Source organism: Fukomys damarensis, unplaced genomic scaffold, assembly GCF_012274545.1.
Source record: "Fukomys damarensis isolate Sample0158 unplaced genomic scaffold, DMR_v1.0_HiC HiC_scaffold_35, whole genome shotgun sequence".
Taxonomy (NCBI): Eukaryota; Metazoa; Chordata; class Mammalia; order Rodentia; family Bathyergidae; genus Fukomys; species Fukomys damarensis.
In genome coordinates, this window is record NW_022900947.1 from 38499388 (window position 1) to 38515630 (window position 16243).

Genomic DNA, 16243 nt, shown 5'->3' on the forward strand with positions numbered 1-16243 from the left:
TCTTGATCAGTGTGCCTCAAGAGGAAAATGCCACAAAAACAATAAATTTAGATTCTAGGATAGCATCATATATAGCAGAATACAAAGTAATAATAAGTGAGATAAACAAATTATCATGGAAGAAAATAATATTTTATATTCGTGCCTGCAGTTGAAGTTCACAGACATCCTATTGACTATACAAACTGCATTTACTGAAATCTTGCTGAGCAAGAAAACACTTGACCTTAAGAGTCTCAGTAGGGCCTTCAGGGGAGGAGTTAGGGAAGGGCACTTACACTACTGGAGCACTGGAGGTAGACACAGGGTACTGTTAGGCAGGGATTGACAGAATTTGTAAATCTGGCAACTTGCTGGTATTGTCCCTGGTCTTTGGAACACAGAAGTCTATGTAGAAGTACTGTTACTATAGTCTTAGAGTATACAGGTTTAAACAAACTGCTTTTAAAATAATTTAAGTTTAGGTAGCTTATTTTGCATATTATGATTTGATGTATTTTGTCTGTTCTTGCAAACTAGAGGTTTCCATTTCTTTTTTTGTTGTAGTATCTAGCACAATGCCTGTGTAGGCACTCAATGAATGTTTGATGGAATGAATTAGTAAATTAATTATTAAAGGAAAAGTAAGAGCACAGCTAATGTCTCAAATGTCTTCACCTGAAATCATATGGTAGTGAAGCTTGAGAGAAATACAGACTCCTAAGGTCATGCACCACATAGTTTAATTCTTTTTTTTTTTAAAGTTTTTACAAATATTGTTTATTTTAATGAAGCTGGTATACACAATGTCCATTTAAAACCCATATCCCAGGCCAAGAAGTACAAACAAAATCCAAAGGAGCAGTTTTCTGCTGTATACACGTCTGCATGTGTAACTTTATTAATTGCTAATGAAAATTAGAACTTTTCTGGGATCTTCTGACAAGATTTTTTTTTTAAATCTTAAACTGCTTTCTCTTCAATGAAGCCATCCTTGGAATTAGTCACTACTCTCACATGTCTGTCATCTTGACTCCAAAGCTGATCTTCCTCTTCTTTTGGTCCAGACCCTCAGATTTAAGCTTCAAGTTAAGGAAAGGTCATTTTCCACAGTTTGGTTCTCTGAAAAACTTCCATCTCCCACTGCAAGTCATAGTCCAGGAGTGAAGCAATCACAAGCTTGAACTTCAGGGCCAATTGGAAAGTCATATGAGCAATCACATTGGTCGATCTTATTACCACAAACAGGAAAATGCACAGTCCTGAAAAATTCGGCCTCTCTGTGCACTCACATAATTTTTAAAAAGGAGAGGACAGTATGAAGGAGGCTGAGGTTTGATCACCAAAGATCAGCACAATGAAAACAATGATGAATAATGAGCACTAGTATTCAAATTACCAGATGTTTTAAAGAAATGGGGTGCCAGTTTCATTTCCATTTTGAACACCACATTACAAAAGAACTATTTTTTTTAAATAAAAAAGGATTGAGGGAAAAGAAAAAAAAAAAAAAAGAATACCTAAACCATTGAATGACCCCATTTGTTCCTGATAAACTTCAATCACATCTTCTGCCTCCATTACCAGTTCTTTTGGAGTATGATTATCAGCAATTCTCTGACCTTCAAAGAGAAACCTGAGTGAATTCATTGGAACTCCCTGTCTTTGACAGTATGATTCTTTAAGTTTTTTGAGATGTGTTGTCATTTTCACTTTGAAGTGAATCTCACTGCTATCCTGTCCAATGACTTTGAGCTTAATGTATTCGCCTTCCTTCTTATGCCCCAAGTCCTCCGTTGAAGCTTTTGCCTCCTGATCAGACATGGTGATGGCGGCTTCCCCCAGGTCTCCGCACTGCAGCAGCCTCAGGGTAGCAAGACCTCGCTCACTCCGGTGTTTACAATCCCATCTTACATCTTTAATTCTTGTAAAGACATGTTATACCTCATTAATAGAAAGACAGAACAATTTAAAAACTGGCAAAAGATCTGAACAAACATTTCAACAGAGAAGATATACAAATATCTATTAAGCACATGAAAAGATACAGCACATCTTAGTTATTAGGATAACAATTCCAAGCCATAGTGAGATACCATGTCACATCTATTTGGATGGCTATAATCTAAAAGTGTGCTAATAATAAGGGTTGGAAATTTGGAAATCATACATTACTTGTGGAATGTAAAATGGCAAAGCTGCTTTGGAAAAAGGTAGGTAATTTTGCAAAACTTTAAATATAGAGTTTCCAATGACCCAGCAATTTTCCTGCCTACCATTTCTTCTCTATATTCTTCTGGAAAAGCTCTCACGTTTTCTTAGAAAACTGCCCCTTTCTTACTAACTTTATGCTGTTCTTTTGGGGTTCCCAATGATAGTATTTAATATCCCTGGCCTTAGATGAGAGCATATGATTTCAGACTTGGCCAGTTTCTATCCCATCCGCACCCATCCTGCTAGTCTCAGGTAAAAGCACATGATTTAAATCCTGCTGATCAGAGTTCTGTTCTGGGATCACACACTTTAAGGAATAAAACCAAACTGAAGGATAATGTATCCTCACCAAAGCATATGAAACAACAGACAAATTAAAAACAAAACAAAACCAAACCACCGCAACCAAAAAAAAAAAAAAGTCAAAATGGATGAAGGTAGAAACAAGATAGAGGTCTGCTGAATTCTAGTTCCTGCATTCAGTTGATCCTGAATTTGAACTCTCTGCTGAACTTGGCAGGATTCCGAGTTACAGGCAGCAAAAGTGAGTCTTGGTGAGGAATCAGTGGGAGAGCTCATAGAATGCAGAAGGTTAAAAATCCCAGCTCAAGCAGGACCCAAGCACTTTAGGACAGAATAGAGATCCTGCCACAGTCCTGCATTAGGACACCACCATTGCTGCCACCATCCCTAGACACTTTCTGCCAAGCTGGACCCTGTACTCCTGAATTCTCTGCTTGGCCACTGGGGCTCTACTTTGCTTCAGGCAAGTGATTGTCTCTAACCCCCTTGTACCTTGCACCACACTGTGAAGATGTAACTCCTAAACAGGAGCATCTGTTCTTACACAGCCCAAAGCTAGCTGCAGGGGCCCCTCTTTCAGTGTGGGAGCCAGGGCTCATACACTTGCTTTTGTTCTTCTAGTTTGCCTTTGATTGATTTCACATAATCTTTGATGTACTTCTTGTAGGCTTCTTTTGTGAAGCTGGTTTCCTGTAAGTGATGGTTCACGACAGTATCAACACCAGTGACTACTGTGCTTTCAGTGCCTTTGTGGAGGCATTTCCACCAATGGGCGAGTCATCAGTGTTATCCTCTGCTCTACTGACCATCTTGCCCTCCACCTCCAGGCACAGTCTGTCCGTGATCTCCCAGATCTTGTAAATGTCGGAGAACGTCTTATCATGGCTGATGAGGTCTGGATAGATAATCACAACGCTGTCCGAAGGGAGACATGGCTGTGGTGAGCTAGATCCCTGGGTGAAGTGCCTCATTTTAAATGAAGCCACTGGCTCTCAGTGTGCTGAGGCAGAATATAAGCTGAAGTCTCTTTTCCTTAGAAATTAACCCTTTACAACAGTGTGATTTAAAGGATTGCTTCCTTGCACAAGTCAGAACTGCACCACTTGCTCTCATCTTCCCATGGCCCCATTGGGAGCCTTCTCCCTTTCCCAGATCCTTGTTCTAAGTACCCTGAGCTCCTTGCTGTAGTCCCTAGTGCCAGGCTGTCTTGAAAAGACTGTTCTCATTCTTTAGGCCATTTTAGCAAGTCAAGGCAAACCTCACTGTTCCCTAAATGTATGAATAGGCTAAAGAAGAAGAAGAAGAGCTTGAACAACATTCTTGAGGAAAGCCACAGGGTGGAGCCTGAAGAATTGGAAAGGGCACAGACAAGTGCCAAGACTGCTGTACCTTAGTAACCCCGGGAAGGGTTTAGGGCCAACTGCACGTGTAAGAGCCTTCTTAGCATGGCCAATGAACATACTTCTTCCTTCCCTGTGTGCCCATGTTCCCTTGCTATAGTCTGGATCTGGAATGTGTGTTAAAAGCCATGGTCTCCAAGGGGTGCTACTGGGAGGTGACAGAACTTTCAGGAGATGGGGCCTGTTGGTGGTGTTTAGGTCATGGAAGGCATGTCCTTGAAGTGGACAGTGGGACTCTGGTCTCTTCCTTTCTCCCCTTGACTCCATGTGTCATGATGTGAATGGTTTTGCTCCCACCAGGTGCTCCTACAATGATGTGCACAGTCTCATGGCAACCGGCCCAACCCATCATGAACTGGAACTTCCAAAACCACTGTGAGCCGAACTAAAACTTCGCTCTTAATTATCTCAGGTATTTTGCTTATAGTAACAAGAAGCTGACCGTATCTTCCCCTGATCTCTTACTGCAGAACAAATCACATCCCCAGCACAGACTACAAACCTCAAGGTGATCTAGCCTTGATTCACATGCCCTAGAGATGTCTATATTCAGGACCTATTTTGACTAATTTACTGGGATCACAACTTACCTGTCAAATATCTCATCCCCTCAGATCCCTGTGGATGACTTGCTTGTTGTTCCTGGATAAGCTAATTCAGAGGAAAATAGAAATGACTTACAAAGACTTATACATTAGGGGAAAAAAAAGACTCCTAACAAAGGGCTCAATATCAACCATCTCCCAACCCACTTCTCCAAGCCATATCTCCCCGCCCTCCACGTTCCCCTTCCTGCCTCTCTCCCCATACAACCCAGGCTCACCTCCATTAAGCCTTCCTAGACCGAAGGTGCCCACAGTCATGTTTTTGTGCTCCTTGCCTATAGCATTAGAATGGAACTTGACAGCAGAATCATAACGACAATAAAAGGAAATGGAATGTTGGGCTGGACCGTCTCCGAGGTGAGCTCAGCATAGCCCTTCATTCCACAGGTAAAGAAACGAAGACATAGAAGTAACCAGCTCATAGCCTGTTGACGGTACTCTAGAGAACGCCAGGAGTTGCTTGCAGTTAGTCCTTCACCTTTCACTGGGAAGGACCTCTTCCTCAATTGGGGGACTGCTCCATGCCCCATTTATCAAACAATGCTGTGGTAGGAGTTGCCAACCAGAGAGCCCCACTCCCAGTGCAGAGGTGGTCTCAGCTAGGCCAATTAGCATTCTTGCAGAGGATTTTTAAAAACTAGAGTTAAAAAGAAGCAACCTCTGTTTGTGGGCTCATATCTGCCAGCAACTATGGCTCCCATCTTGCAGAAAAACCAACCCTAAAGAAATATATAACAGAACCACTCATTTGAAGGCTGGGAATTTAGCTCAGTGGTTCTGCTGCCTGCCTCGCAAGCACAAGGTCCCGAATTCAATCCCTGGTACAAAAAAACGAAAACAAAACACAGAACCACTCATTTGCTTCCTCATTCATTCATTTATTCATGATGCAGCCATTGTTTGTCATGGTTCTTTGATGTGCCTAATACTGCACTTGGCTCTAGGAATAACACATTGAACCAACACAGTCCCAGTTTCTTTCCTTGTGAAGATCATGAGCTTGCAGGGCAGACCTTCTTTAAATTATGTAAGTAAAATAAAGCTGCCATTTAAAAAGCAATGAGAAAAAAAGGTATACAGTTTTTCAGAGAGTGTATAATAAAGGATAACAGAGGCTCAGCTGCTCTGTTCAACTGAACAATTTGTGCACTGCATAAAGGATCACAAAGTAAGAGATGCAAGTGGGCTGAAATCCTTCTTAGACTCTTCTCACCATGCCCTGATGTGAGGCTGTTTTCGCCCAGAGCAAGGGATACCCTGTTCTTTGTATACTGACATTATCCTTCCAAACAGGTCATCTTTTCCTAATTTGCCCTGAAGTCTTGAATAGCCAAGACTCTTGGTTTGACCCAGTCAAGAAGATGAGTAGTGGGAAGGGGAGGATCCCTGTGGAGGTGACTCAAGTCACAGGGATAATGGATAGTAGATAAACCCGGGTGGAAAAAAGAGCTTTCCAGATGCAAGAAGCACCATGCAATGGCCTTGTCTCAGTGGCTTTTAAATCTCTTGTTCCAGTTGCTCCTGAGGCTTGGCTGATCCCTTGCTTTTCCAATTCAACCTAGGTTTCTGTCACTTACAACCAAGAGAGTCTGGTTCATATAACAAAGCTTATCTTGCTGTCCTTCCTCCCTCATCCAGGCTTTCATTATCTCAGCCAAGCCCCGTCTTCCATGTGATTTCCCTTCCATGGAAACTTCTACTCTTTGTGGTCTACTCACTTTCAGGGCAAGAGCTCTATCTTTGATGATTTAGCACATTTTCCAGAAGATACTAGAAACAAGAAACATTTCACGAATCAAGACTTGACCAACACTTTACGAGTAGTCATTTTTCCACCATGGTTGGATGAAGTGATGAAGTATTGAGGGTCAACATGCTCAGTATTTCTTGTCACTCACCAAATTCATGGCTGCTTTTCTTTTGGCCCTGCACAGATGAGGTCTTGGGCTTATACTAGTAGGGTTGACTCTGCTACTCTGGGTACCACTCTCACATACCGCAACATCTGGCTTGGTTTTTAGATCCTCTAATCTATTTAACACATGTGACGGCTTATATCTAGATGTCCCTCCAAAGTCCTGCTGCCATAGCTGGGGAGTTCCGAAGGTGGCTGGATTAGCATGTATGATGCTGGGATTAAGGGTGCCCCACCTTGGGTATGGGTAGCACCACCCCAAAGGCAGGTAGCCTAGATGGAATGCACAGGGACAGAAAGAAGCTGCTCTGTTACTTCGCTGCTTTGCTTTCTGCCTCCCTTTTTTTCTCTCTCTCTCCTTTGCCTTGGATTATTTCTTCTCTGCGATGCCCCTCTGCCATGCCATCCCACCTTGGAGCCAGCTGCCTATATGTACTGAAACCACGACAATCTGTGAGCCCCCCAAAAACCCCTTTCCTCCTTTAACTTTAGGTGTTGGGTACAGTCAGCTTCCTGTTACTATAAACAAAATACTTGAGATAATTAAGAGAAAAGTTTTAGTTTGGCTCACAGTGGTTTTGGAAGTTCCAGTTCAGGATGGGTTGGGCCTGCAATGAAAAAAGCAACTGAGACAGATTTTTAGATACTGGAAGCATCATTGATTGACTTAACCATGTAGTTTCTGAGCCTTTGGAACTGGCTTGTGGGAAGAGTGTGGAAAGGCTTGGAGATGCTGGCTGAAGAAGCAACCTGGAATGCTTTAAATTGTACTTGATAGGAGATTCTGGTAAAAGTTCAAAAGACCAGCATGTTGGTAGAAATATTTCCAGGACTGTATTCCCTGTTGGACTCCAGACCATGAGTGATATACTTTGGCAGAAAGTTTGTCTGCAATTTGTTCATGTCCAGAGACTGTCTGAGACTGAGATTAAGGGTGGTGGACTAATTAATCTTGCAGAAGAATTTTACTTTTCTCTTCACTGAGACAAGAAGAAGAGACGAAAGGCCCATGCTCGGGAATAGGGGACACAGTGATTCGTATTATCACCAATCATGGGCAAATGGCAAACTGGTAGATTTGCCCTGGCTTGAGGGAGTATGCCAGGTGTGACTGCCCCTGGGGCTAGAAAAATAGACACATTTCAGAATGCAAAGGACTTGAAGTTTGTGTTGGGGAGGGGAATGGGTGTAAAGTGTTATACAAAGAAAAAAATATAACACAGTGATTGAAAACACAGATTTGAAGCCAGCCTGCTTGGGTTTAAGTCTCCTAATTCCATATGAACTACTGTGTGATTTCAAGCAAGCTAAGTTACACTTCTTTGTTTTGATCTCCTCACTTGTAAAATGGGCTTTATAAAAGTATGGACTTCTTGGGATTGCTGGGAGGATTACATAAATTAACATGAGTACTCAGAACAATACTGGGTCCAAAGTGAGCAGTACTTAAGTGATTGGTGATATAGCTATCCCTAATCTATTATCTGTGGACTCAAAATGCTTCACAAAACTGAAGTTATAAAATGCGACTGGAGGTTTTGAACAGGCTAAGGTTGTGGTGAGAGAGTTTCAAAGCCAGAAAAAGTGCTTGTGAGATGGAAAGATGAAAAATAAAATACAAGCAGTAGTGGACTCACAGCCGGACTTGCAGGATGACTGATAAGACTGTGAGCAGGGGATGTGGGGTGGGGAGGGACAACTGGGAGACCTAGAGTGTAAGAAGAGCTGCCATTTCTGGGGCTCAAGATGCTGATCAGAAATGGAAACAAACCTTATGTAAACAGGGAGGGGTGGAGGAGTTGAAGGGTGGGAAGGGAAATGGGAAAAAATAAAAACCAAGATATATCATGTACAGGAACAAATTCCCAATAACAAATGTGATCATAACGTATACCTAAAATGTGCCAATAAACAATGAATAAAAAACAAAAGATGCTGATCAGGGCCTGGGGTCAGGAACGAGGGGAGGAAACTACTATAAGAGAAAGGGGAAGAGGGAGACTATGGATGGGGGCACTCAGGGCCTGGGATGGGGGCAGGGTCGCTGCAGTAAAGGCAGTTTTGACTGGGACTAAGTGAGAAAATTTAAGAAGAAATGAAGTTTATTCTTGGAATCTTCTTTCCCAAGAACATGTCTCCTCTCTCGTTCCATGTCCAGTACCTGCGCACTGTCCTGACCCAAGCTGGGTCTTCCCTCCACCTCTGCTCAACAGCCTGGATCTGCTCACTTCACCCTCCAGCTCCTCAACAAAATCCCCATTATTTGTGCACAGTCTCAGATGTCAGCTAGACTCAGGAGGAAAGCTAACAGAGTGGGACTAATCTCCCACTAACAAAATTACCGAGAGCCCCTGACTATTGCCTAAAGCCCCTGGATTTGAAAAAGGAAATACTTGTTAACTCAAATGAATGTCTAATCTATAAATTCTTAATGTAGGTCATGCTGGGATGAACATGGATGTGTTTCAGGCCTTTTGTGGAGAACTGTCATGTCCAATCATTCTTGAATGGTCTGTGACCCCACAGTGTTAAAGGCATTTGCTTTAATGTCTTGGCTAACTCAGGGTAACAAAGTAAAAGGTTAAGTGTTCAGGTTAATTGGAAGAAAATATTTTTCAATTAGTAAACTAGTGACATGTGTGTGAGTGTGTGTGTGTGTGTGCATGTCTACATATGTGCATATATGTCTCTAGATTTTTTTTTCAATTTTGGAACCATTTATTTTTCTTTTTGGTAGCAGGGATCAAACTCAGGTCCTTGCACTTGCAAGGCAGGCAGCAGCTAAATCCCCGGCCCCTGGAACCATTTATTTTTCTTAAATGCTTAGACTTACTGCTTTTTTCTTCATCGACTTGGCTCCCATGGTAACATCCATTGGTTCAGGGATGAGCTCAGGGAGGTATGAAGTGTCTGAGGCAGCTGGAACCAGGTTGTAGGGACTGGAATCTACTTAGTCACAGATGTTTTATATCTCACATGCTTTTTCTTTCTAAAACAGGAAGTTCTTACTTCCACAGCATGTTATCTTCACCAAGGAAGTGAGCATGTGTTTTCCACAGCTCCTGTCTTTCTCTTCTCTCTCCTTTTTCTTATCGCTGTCTGCCTTCTCCATCCACCCTCCCAGAATGCTTCACTTTGTGTTAATGAGATGTTTGGCTGATGTGCAGCCACGATGTCTGGAGATGGATAGGGTCTCCTGAACTGCCCTGAGAGGGATTTTAAAAAGACATTGTATTTATGGATGCAGGCTAGAGAAGGGGAGGAGAGACCAAGAATCTGGCAGCACACAGAAGCTATTGTCCAAGTAAAATGGTTATTCTTTCTATCTCCTGCTAGGTGGAGTAATTGAAGTAATGCTATATTTATGGAAGTCAGCATAAAGGTCATGCATTGTTTAGATTCAATTGGAAAATTATACCTTCTGAGATTGAATTAAATGCAGCATCATTAGGATTTGATTAGCTCAATGTGCAGTAAGGTGAAAATACCCAGTTCAGAGAAGAACATGTGGTAGTGAATGAATAAATTTTTATTCAAATACTGTTAATTCCCTAGTCAGGTATAATTTCCATAAAGTAAAAAGCCCTGAGTAACAAGGAAAAGAGTCAGTTTAAACATCCTATAGCTATGCCTGAGATAAAGATTATGAAAAAGGCTTATTAGTGCCATCTCGTTAGTTGTATGTCGAGACATCCTGGAAGTTAGAAAGAGTTTTTAAACTAAATGAAATTTCTTTTATAGCCAGGAGAAGTAAAAAATAAATTCACTGCTGAATGAAATTAAAATTGAGGCACTGATGTAAAATCTAAGGATAATTAGAAAATTCTTAGCTTAGTATCCCTAAATGGTTGCTTTATAAAGAGAGAAAGCAGAATTATCTAGAAAATTTAAAAGAACAGATTCATTTTTCCTTGAAATTGTCCTTAAGCAGGAAAATTAGCCAACTGTACCTCACAGGCTTGCATTAGGCTCACAAGGAAATGTGCAGCTGTCACATCCTTGGAGCTCATGCATTCATTCCCGCTCTCTTGTACTCTTATAAATGGTCTTACATATTTTATCCCGTTTAGCTCTTATTCATCCCTTGAGGATATAATTCCTATTTTAAAAGATAAAGGAACCGAGGCCCAGACAAGTTTAATGCCTCCTCCAGTGGTTGTCAGTGGCAGAGTTTGAATCTTAATCCAGACAGATTCAAAGGCAGTACTTAAAGACATTTGCCCTTACCTTTGGCATCATAGATTACAAATGCTTTCGCTAGTGCCTGGCTCTCTGAAAAGGGTAATAGTAACTCAGAGTACAAAGAATAGAAATTATTCATTATGGAAACACAGTATATGTGTATTCATGTAGAATCTCCCATAATTGACTGCAGTCTGTTTACCTTTTTAAAAGGACACCATCTTTCTATATTCATTGGAATTTCCTATATTGTCTGAACTCCCAGTACTGTCTGTATTGAAGCTAGTTTTTAAACAGTTTGAACCACCTGGCATTAATATTGGGTGCAGTTTTTTCTTCACTGTGCAAAGTCTCACATTTTAGCTTCAAATGAGCCTACTTTCACATTGGTTGCATTTCCTGGAGAAGGGTGCTTCTGCACCCTAACTCATTGTTCACTGTAAACTAGAGAATCCAATGAAGAAGGAAGCCAAGCAGTGAAACACAGCAACTGTAGAGTCAGGAACCAGCTTAGAGGAAAAAAAAAAAAAAAGGGATAACAAGCTGGATGTGGTAGGGAAGGGAATGTATATGTTATGTTTATTTGGGAATGTGATTTATTTAAGCGTCACAGTGACATCGATGATAATAGCATTGTTTATGGGCCATTAACTGGACATATGCCAGGTACTTCTAAGTGATTTACTTGGATTCATTCATTTAATGTTTACAACATCCCTCTGAGGCAGAGCCTATCATTTTCACTATGAAAAGATGGCAGAAATGCTTCTCAGGCTAAGATGTGTCCAACAAAGAGTTGGTTCCAGAAGGCTCCTGTTAATTCCATCTATAACAATTTTTATTTGGGGAGATATATTATAACCCCAAAGGAGGCTGATGGAAAAAAAAAAGAGAGGAGTCTCCTTATTGTGCATTGTAAACCAACATTGTGGGAACATAGTATTTCTTTAAAGTTCCCTGTACCAATTCTAGAAAAAGGTCACTTGGTTGTGTTTAAAATTCAGTTATCTGACTGCTAGGGTAAGTAAGATAGGCAAAGGAAAAGGAAAGAACAAGTATAGTAAAGGATGGTAGAGAGCAAACAATGCCATCCATTTAGCTTATCAGTCGCTGTCAGTGTGAGGCAAGGATGTCCTCTTGGAACAATGGGGAAAATGTCTACCTTTGTCTATTTCCATTAACCCGATAATTGGAACCTGTCTATATGGAGGTATTGAAAAGTGAAACCAACATTTTTATTATACTTGTAACAGCTGTCAAATGGATATTTGTAAGACTGTTCAGTGTGTCTGTGAAAAGCAATATATGTTATGTGATAGTCTTTGTTATTAAAACTTAAAAGATGGTTCCCGAAAACATAGGCCTCATTGGTTAAAAGGTTCATTCCAGTAAGACAGAAGAAGCTTTCTTATCACAGAGAACATATCAAAGTAGAGAAATTATTACACTCAGTAGAGCCTCATTTCATACCCTGGATAAATAATATCACTAAGAATATACCATAGACAGTTGCTGATGAATTAAGAATAAAACAAATTATTAACCTGGAACTAAACTTTCTGACTCAAGCTTTCCATAATATGTAGTTAGTTAAGTACAAAATCACCTTAGCTGTTAACCACAGTGTCAGGGCCTGGGTTCACCATATTTTCAAAGCACAGTCACATCCATATTATTGTATCCTTATCAATACATCTCGGAAGTATGTAGGCATATATTTACCTGATTAAAAAGAGAAGGAACCGAAGTCCTGCATGGGAACACTATGTACAGGAAGTTTGGCTACTTAGGGACACTTTTATTAGCTGTGTGGCAAGTTACTGATGCTTTCCAAGCCTCAGTTGACTTATCTTTAAATTGTGCATAACATTAATAATCCATTGGGTTGTTATATAGTTTGCAAGGAAATCACTATTATGGCCTATTTATCATATAGGAAGCATTTTAAAAAAGTTGTCATCATTTGGAACAGCAAACTGTCAGTTATATTCCTCTGTAGATACATTTTTGTTTTCATTTCTATATCCTGGAAATGATCTGGAATTAGCATAACTTTATAACTAGAGATCTTACACACACACACACACACACACACACACACACACACACTGTAATTGAAGGCTGCATTATTCCTCTTTGCATGTATTCTTACTTACTCTCTTCAAATCTTAATAGGGCATATTGATGTATTTGTCTCAGCAAGTCCAACTTTATTTCAATTTTGAAAGCTAAGGTGTTCCTCATTTTGTACCCCAGAAACAGCACATGTGCTATATCATGGTATTTGTGGAATTGGGGAGAGAGAGTTTAAAAATTGACTATAGAGCTCTGTTTCTTTTATTGGACTTATCTGTACCAAATTCTAGTCTATGCTTAGGGTATTTGAAAATATATCTAATTAAAATTAATGTTGTACAACTAATAAAATAGAAAAAATTTCTAATGAAATCAGGTATCAGTTAACACAAAGTAATTTGCTTTGATATTATGTTAAAAGTGGTAACCAATTGAAATGAAAGGGCATAGCTGGAACCCCAAATGTCTACCTATCACAGTTTCAAGATGCTCAATTATTAAACTCTCTCTCCCAGGATCTGACCTTATAAATGCACAGAAGTATACATTATTATCTCAGTAACCATTTGCACAGAAAATCATATTATTTGGGAACATTACCAAAGGGGAAAAAAGTTGAAGTTATTATACTGTATTTTGAAAAAAATTCCTAATTTTATAAAAAAGGCAATATTCCAAATATGAGGCCTAGAATGTACACTTGATTGATATACTAGCTTTCAAATAGAAAAAGGGGGTAGATTATTTATCTCTAGAATTTGAAGCTTTGATATTGTAAACTGTGCAATATTAGAAAACAGACCTGAGCTATGAATTGGGAAGCTTGAGTTTTTAAGTACTGCTTTGTTATTAACTAGCCATGTGACTCAGATTAGGTGTTTTACTTCTTTTGAGCCTTGTTTCATATCTTAAAATGTGGGAGTTGGATTTGATAATATCCAACATTTTTTCCAGATATAACATTTCACATTAGTCAACATTCAGTTCACTTTTAGGAACAATTAACGAATATCTGTTTTTTGAAAGCACTGTACTAAGTGCCAAGGAAATGAAAAGATAAATATCACCTGACCTCAAAGGTGTATGACTTTGTGTATACTTAAAATGACCGAGTAATATTTGCAGAGCATTTTGTAGTAATTTTATTAGACTTGTTTTATTATTTATTAAACATGTGGGACAGTGAGTCTCAGTAGGCTGAGGTTTACCTCTCAATCCTAAACTGGTTGCTCTCCTATTACAAAGGTCTAGGTGAAATACTTCATGTTTTACTTGAGATAATAAACTCAATTAAATGCTTTGAGAAATAACAAAGATTGCTAAGGGAGTTCTGAGAAAAAAGCAATTGTAAGCCCTTTCTATACTAGAATAAGTATACAATTATAAAGTTTGCTGCAAATAAATAGTAGCTAGCTAAATCAAATTATGGGCTTAATTTAGAAATAAAAAGAAGCCTTTTTCTGTACAAAATAATATGTCTCAGTCCTTTTAGCACTATGGTCAGTAGTATAAAAAAGCCTAAAAACACTTATAAATATCACACATATGAAAGATTTAAAAATTGTATAAAAATATGTCATTTTTTATTCTGTAGGTGCAGATTAAGCTAAAAACACTAATGGCCTAAAAAATGCAGGAACAGCCTACCTCCTCAGAGTAAGGCTTTCTTATTGGATAATAAAGACTTACTAGATAAAAAGATTTTATTAGAACTGCCAAACTCTCTTTGGATGACTCTCCTGTCTCAGTACAGAGATGCCTACGCATTCAGTCCTGCAGGGCCTAGTTAAGGTTCTGACAGGTTAAAGGGGACCAATAGGGATGTTTTATTAAAGTTCCTCTAGAAAGTTTATATACAATTCTGTAAGCTCTGTGATTAGATGAAGTGATTCATAAGTATTTGACCGATGAAGGTATGACTGATAAAATTTTAAGAATGTAATTTATTAAAGAGAAATTAGGGATTAAGAGTGATAGAACCTATTTCAAGGAGAGTGCTGTGGGTCGCAAGAGGTGGTTTGTCTGGGCCCGTGTTTCCAAATATCTTGATTTTGGAGTAAAAATCATGTCCTGATTTGAAACCTAAATTTCAGAACCCTCAAACTCCGAAGTCTTGGCTGGATAAATCTAAAATCAGAATGACTTGATCTTTTTGTTACATATTGTGTTGATGCCATCCATTCTTGGCGCTGAGGTAGGGCCTTGGAAAGTGATGCATATGTATGTTTGGGGTGGGTGTCAGGACGTTCTCTGTGAATATCTCAAAATATTGTCATAAAGTGGTGTGTGATGAGTTGGTGCGAGGCATTCAAAACACGGGGTAGAAATGACTAAAATGGTGCAAAGTTTTGATTTAGGAAGTTTAAGGTGCAGAATAACTCATCTCAATGCCTCACTTCCAAACAACAGCGAGTTTCGCGTTCTGGACCTCCTCTTCGAGACAGGGGCCTAGCCTTTTCAGACCTGCTATTTGCCTTTCGTGGGCGGTGTTCTGCCCCTGGATTTACCGACGTGCCAGGGAAGCCTGGACGGACCTCAGGCTGCCGGGGGCGCGCAGCTGCGTCGGTCAGACAAAGCTCAGAGCCTTCGAAGCCCGCTCCACGGCCATCTGGGACAAAGGGGGACTCGAAGTGCACTTCGAAAGTGGGAGAAGGTAGACTGTGGGGGAAACAATGTGTTTACCACCGGAGGACGGGGCAGAAATGAAGAGGGGGCAAATTTTCTTCCAGTTTCCAGGGGAGGTAACCGCCGAGAGATGTCCCCGTCCAAGTTGGGAGCAGCCTGGGTTCCTGCAGAGAGACGTGTGGGACGAGCGGGGCGAGGTTGGAAGGCGTCGCGCCGGGCGCCACGGATGAGTAGACTTCCCAGCCCCGAGCCAGCGGATCCCAGCTGCCCCAAGTGCGCGTCCACTCCTCGCTCCCGGGGTAACACTTCGCGTGCTTTGTTTCAGGCACCAACCCATCTTTCTCGGTTGGTCTCCAGCTCCACCAATCCCGCCCACCACGGGGCGGGGCTTCAGGGTCAAGGTGGACCAGTTCCCTAGCCTCGCCCCTACACGCGCTTTTGGCCCCCCGGGGATGACTGACAGCAGCCTAGTCCAATCTGCTACTTCAGAGCGTGGCCTCCGCTGGGGGCGTTAGGAGACGAGACTCTGGAACCAATCGCATTGCACATTGGGGGGCGGAGCCTCGCTGCCAGCTTCGGGCCGGCACTATAGGCACTCCTTTTGTCAAATCAGAAACGAAAGGGGGCGGCCCCTCAACCCAGGGCCAGCCAATAGAGAAGCCGAGATGGGCGGGTCTGGGGTGCCTGGCGGTGGCTCTTCAGCTCCCAGCAGAGGTGCAGTGAGCCGGTAGGGAGACCGCGAAGCGAGCGCGGGGGCCGGGGCGGCGAGTGAGCTGCCCGAAAATGCACTCGGATGCTGCAGCTGTCAGTGAGTAGCGGAGAGCGAGCGGCTCGGGCTGGGCGGTCGCCAGCATCCTCCACTCGAGTCCCACTGTCCCCGCCCTACGTCTCCTGTCCCGAAACGCGCCGGGAGCCCCTGCCCGGGAGCCACCCCTTCCCCTCCC

The 16243-nt window shown here is 41.3% G+C and overlaps 2 protein-coding genes across 2 annotated transcripts in view; one reads left to right on the plus strand and one right to left on the minus strand.

Moving 5' to 3' along the window:
* Positions 1-643: 643 nt before the first annotated feature.
* LOC104873546 (small ubiquitin-related modifier 1-like) lies at positions 644-4798 on the minus strand. The gene is made up of 4 exons (XM_010640290.3): positions 4720-4798; positions 4487-4547; positions 1500-1923; positions 644-657 (listed from the first exon to the last, which is right to left on the minus strand). Exons 3-4 carry the CDS (start codon positions 1801-1803, stop codon positions 644-646), a joined length of 318 nt encoding a protein of 105 aa, XP_010638592.1. The 5' UTR covers positions 1804-1923; positions 4487-4547; positions 4720-4798.
* Positions 4799-15900: 11102 nt separating this feature from the next.
* Dcun1d4 (defective in cullin neddylation 1 domain containing 4) overlaps positions 15901-16243 on the plus strand; it is a 79296-nt gene continuing 78953 nt past the window's right edge. Inside the window, exon 1 of the mRNA XM_010640232.3 lies at positions 15901-16107. Within this exon, the coding sequence (XP_010638534.1) occupies positions 16083-16107 (25 nt within the window). The 5' untranslated portion in view covers positions 15901-16082. The remainder of the gene's footprint in view (positions 16108-16243) is intronic.

Excerpts from the sequence above, each read along its gene's own strand:
- LOC104873546 (XM_010640290.3), bottom strand. The coding sequence starts at position 1,803 with ATGTCTGATCAGGAGGCAAAAGCTTCAACGGAGGACTTGGGGCATAAG.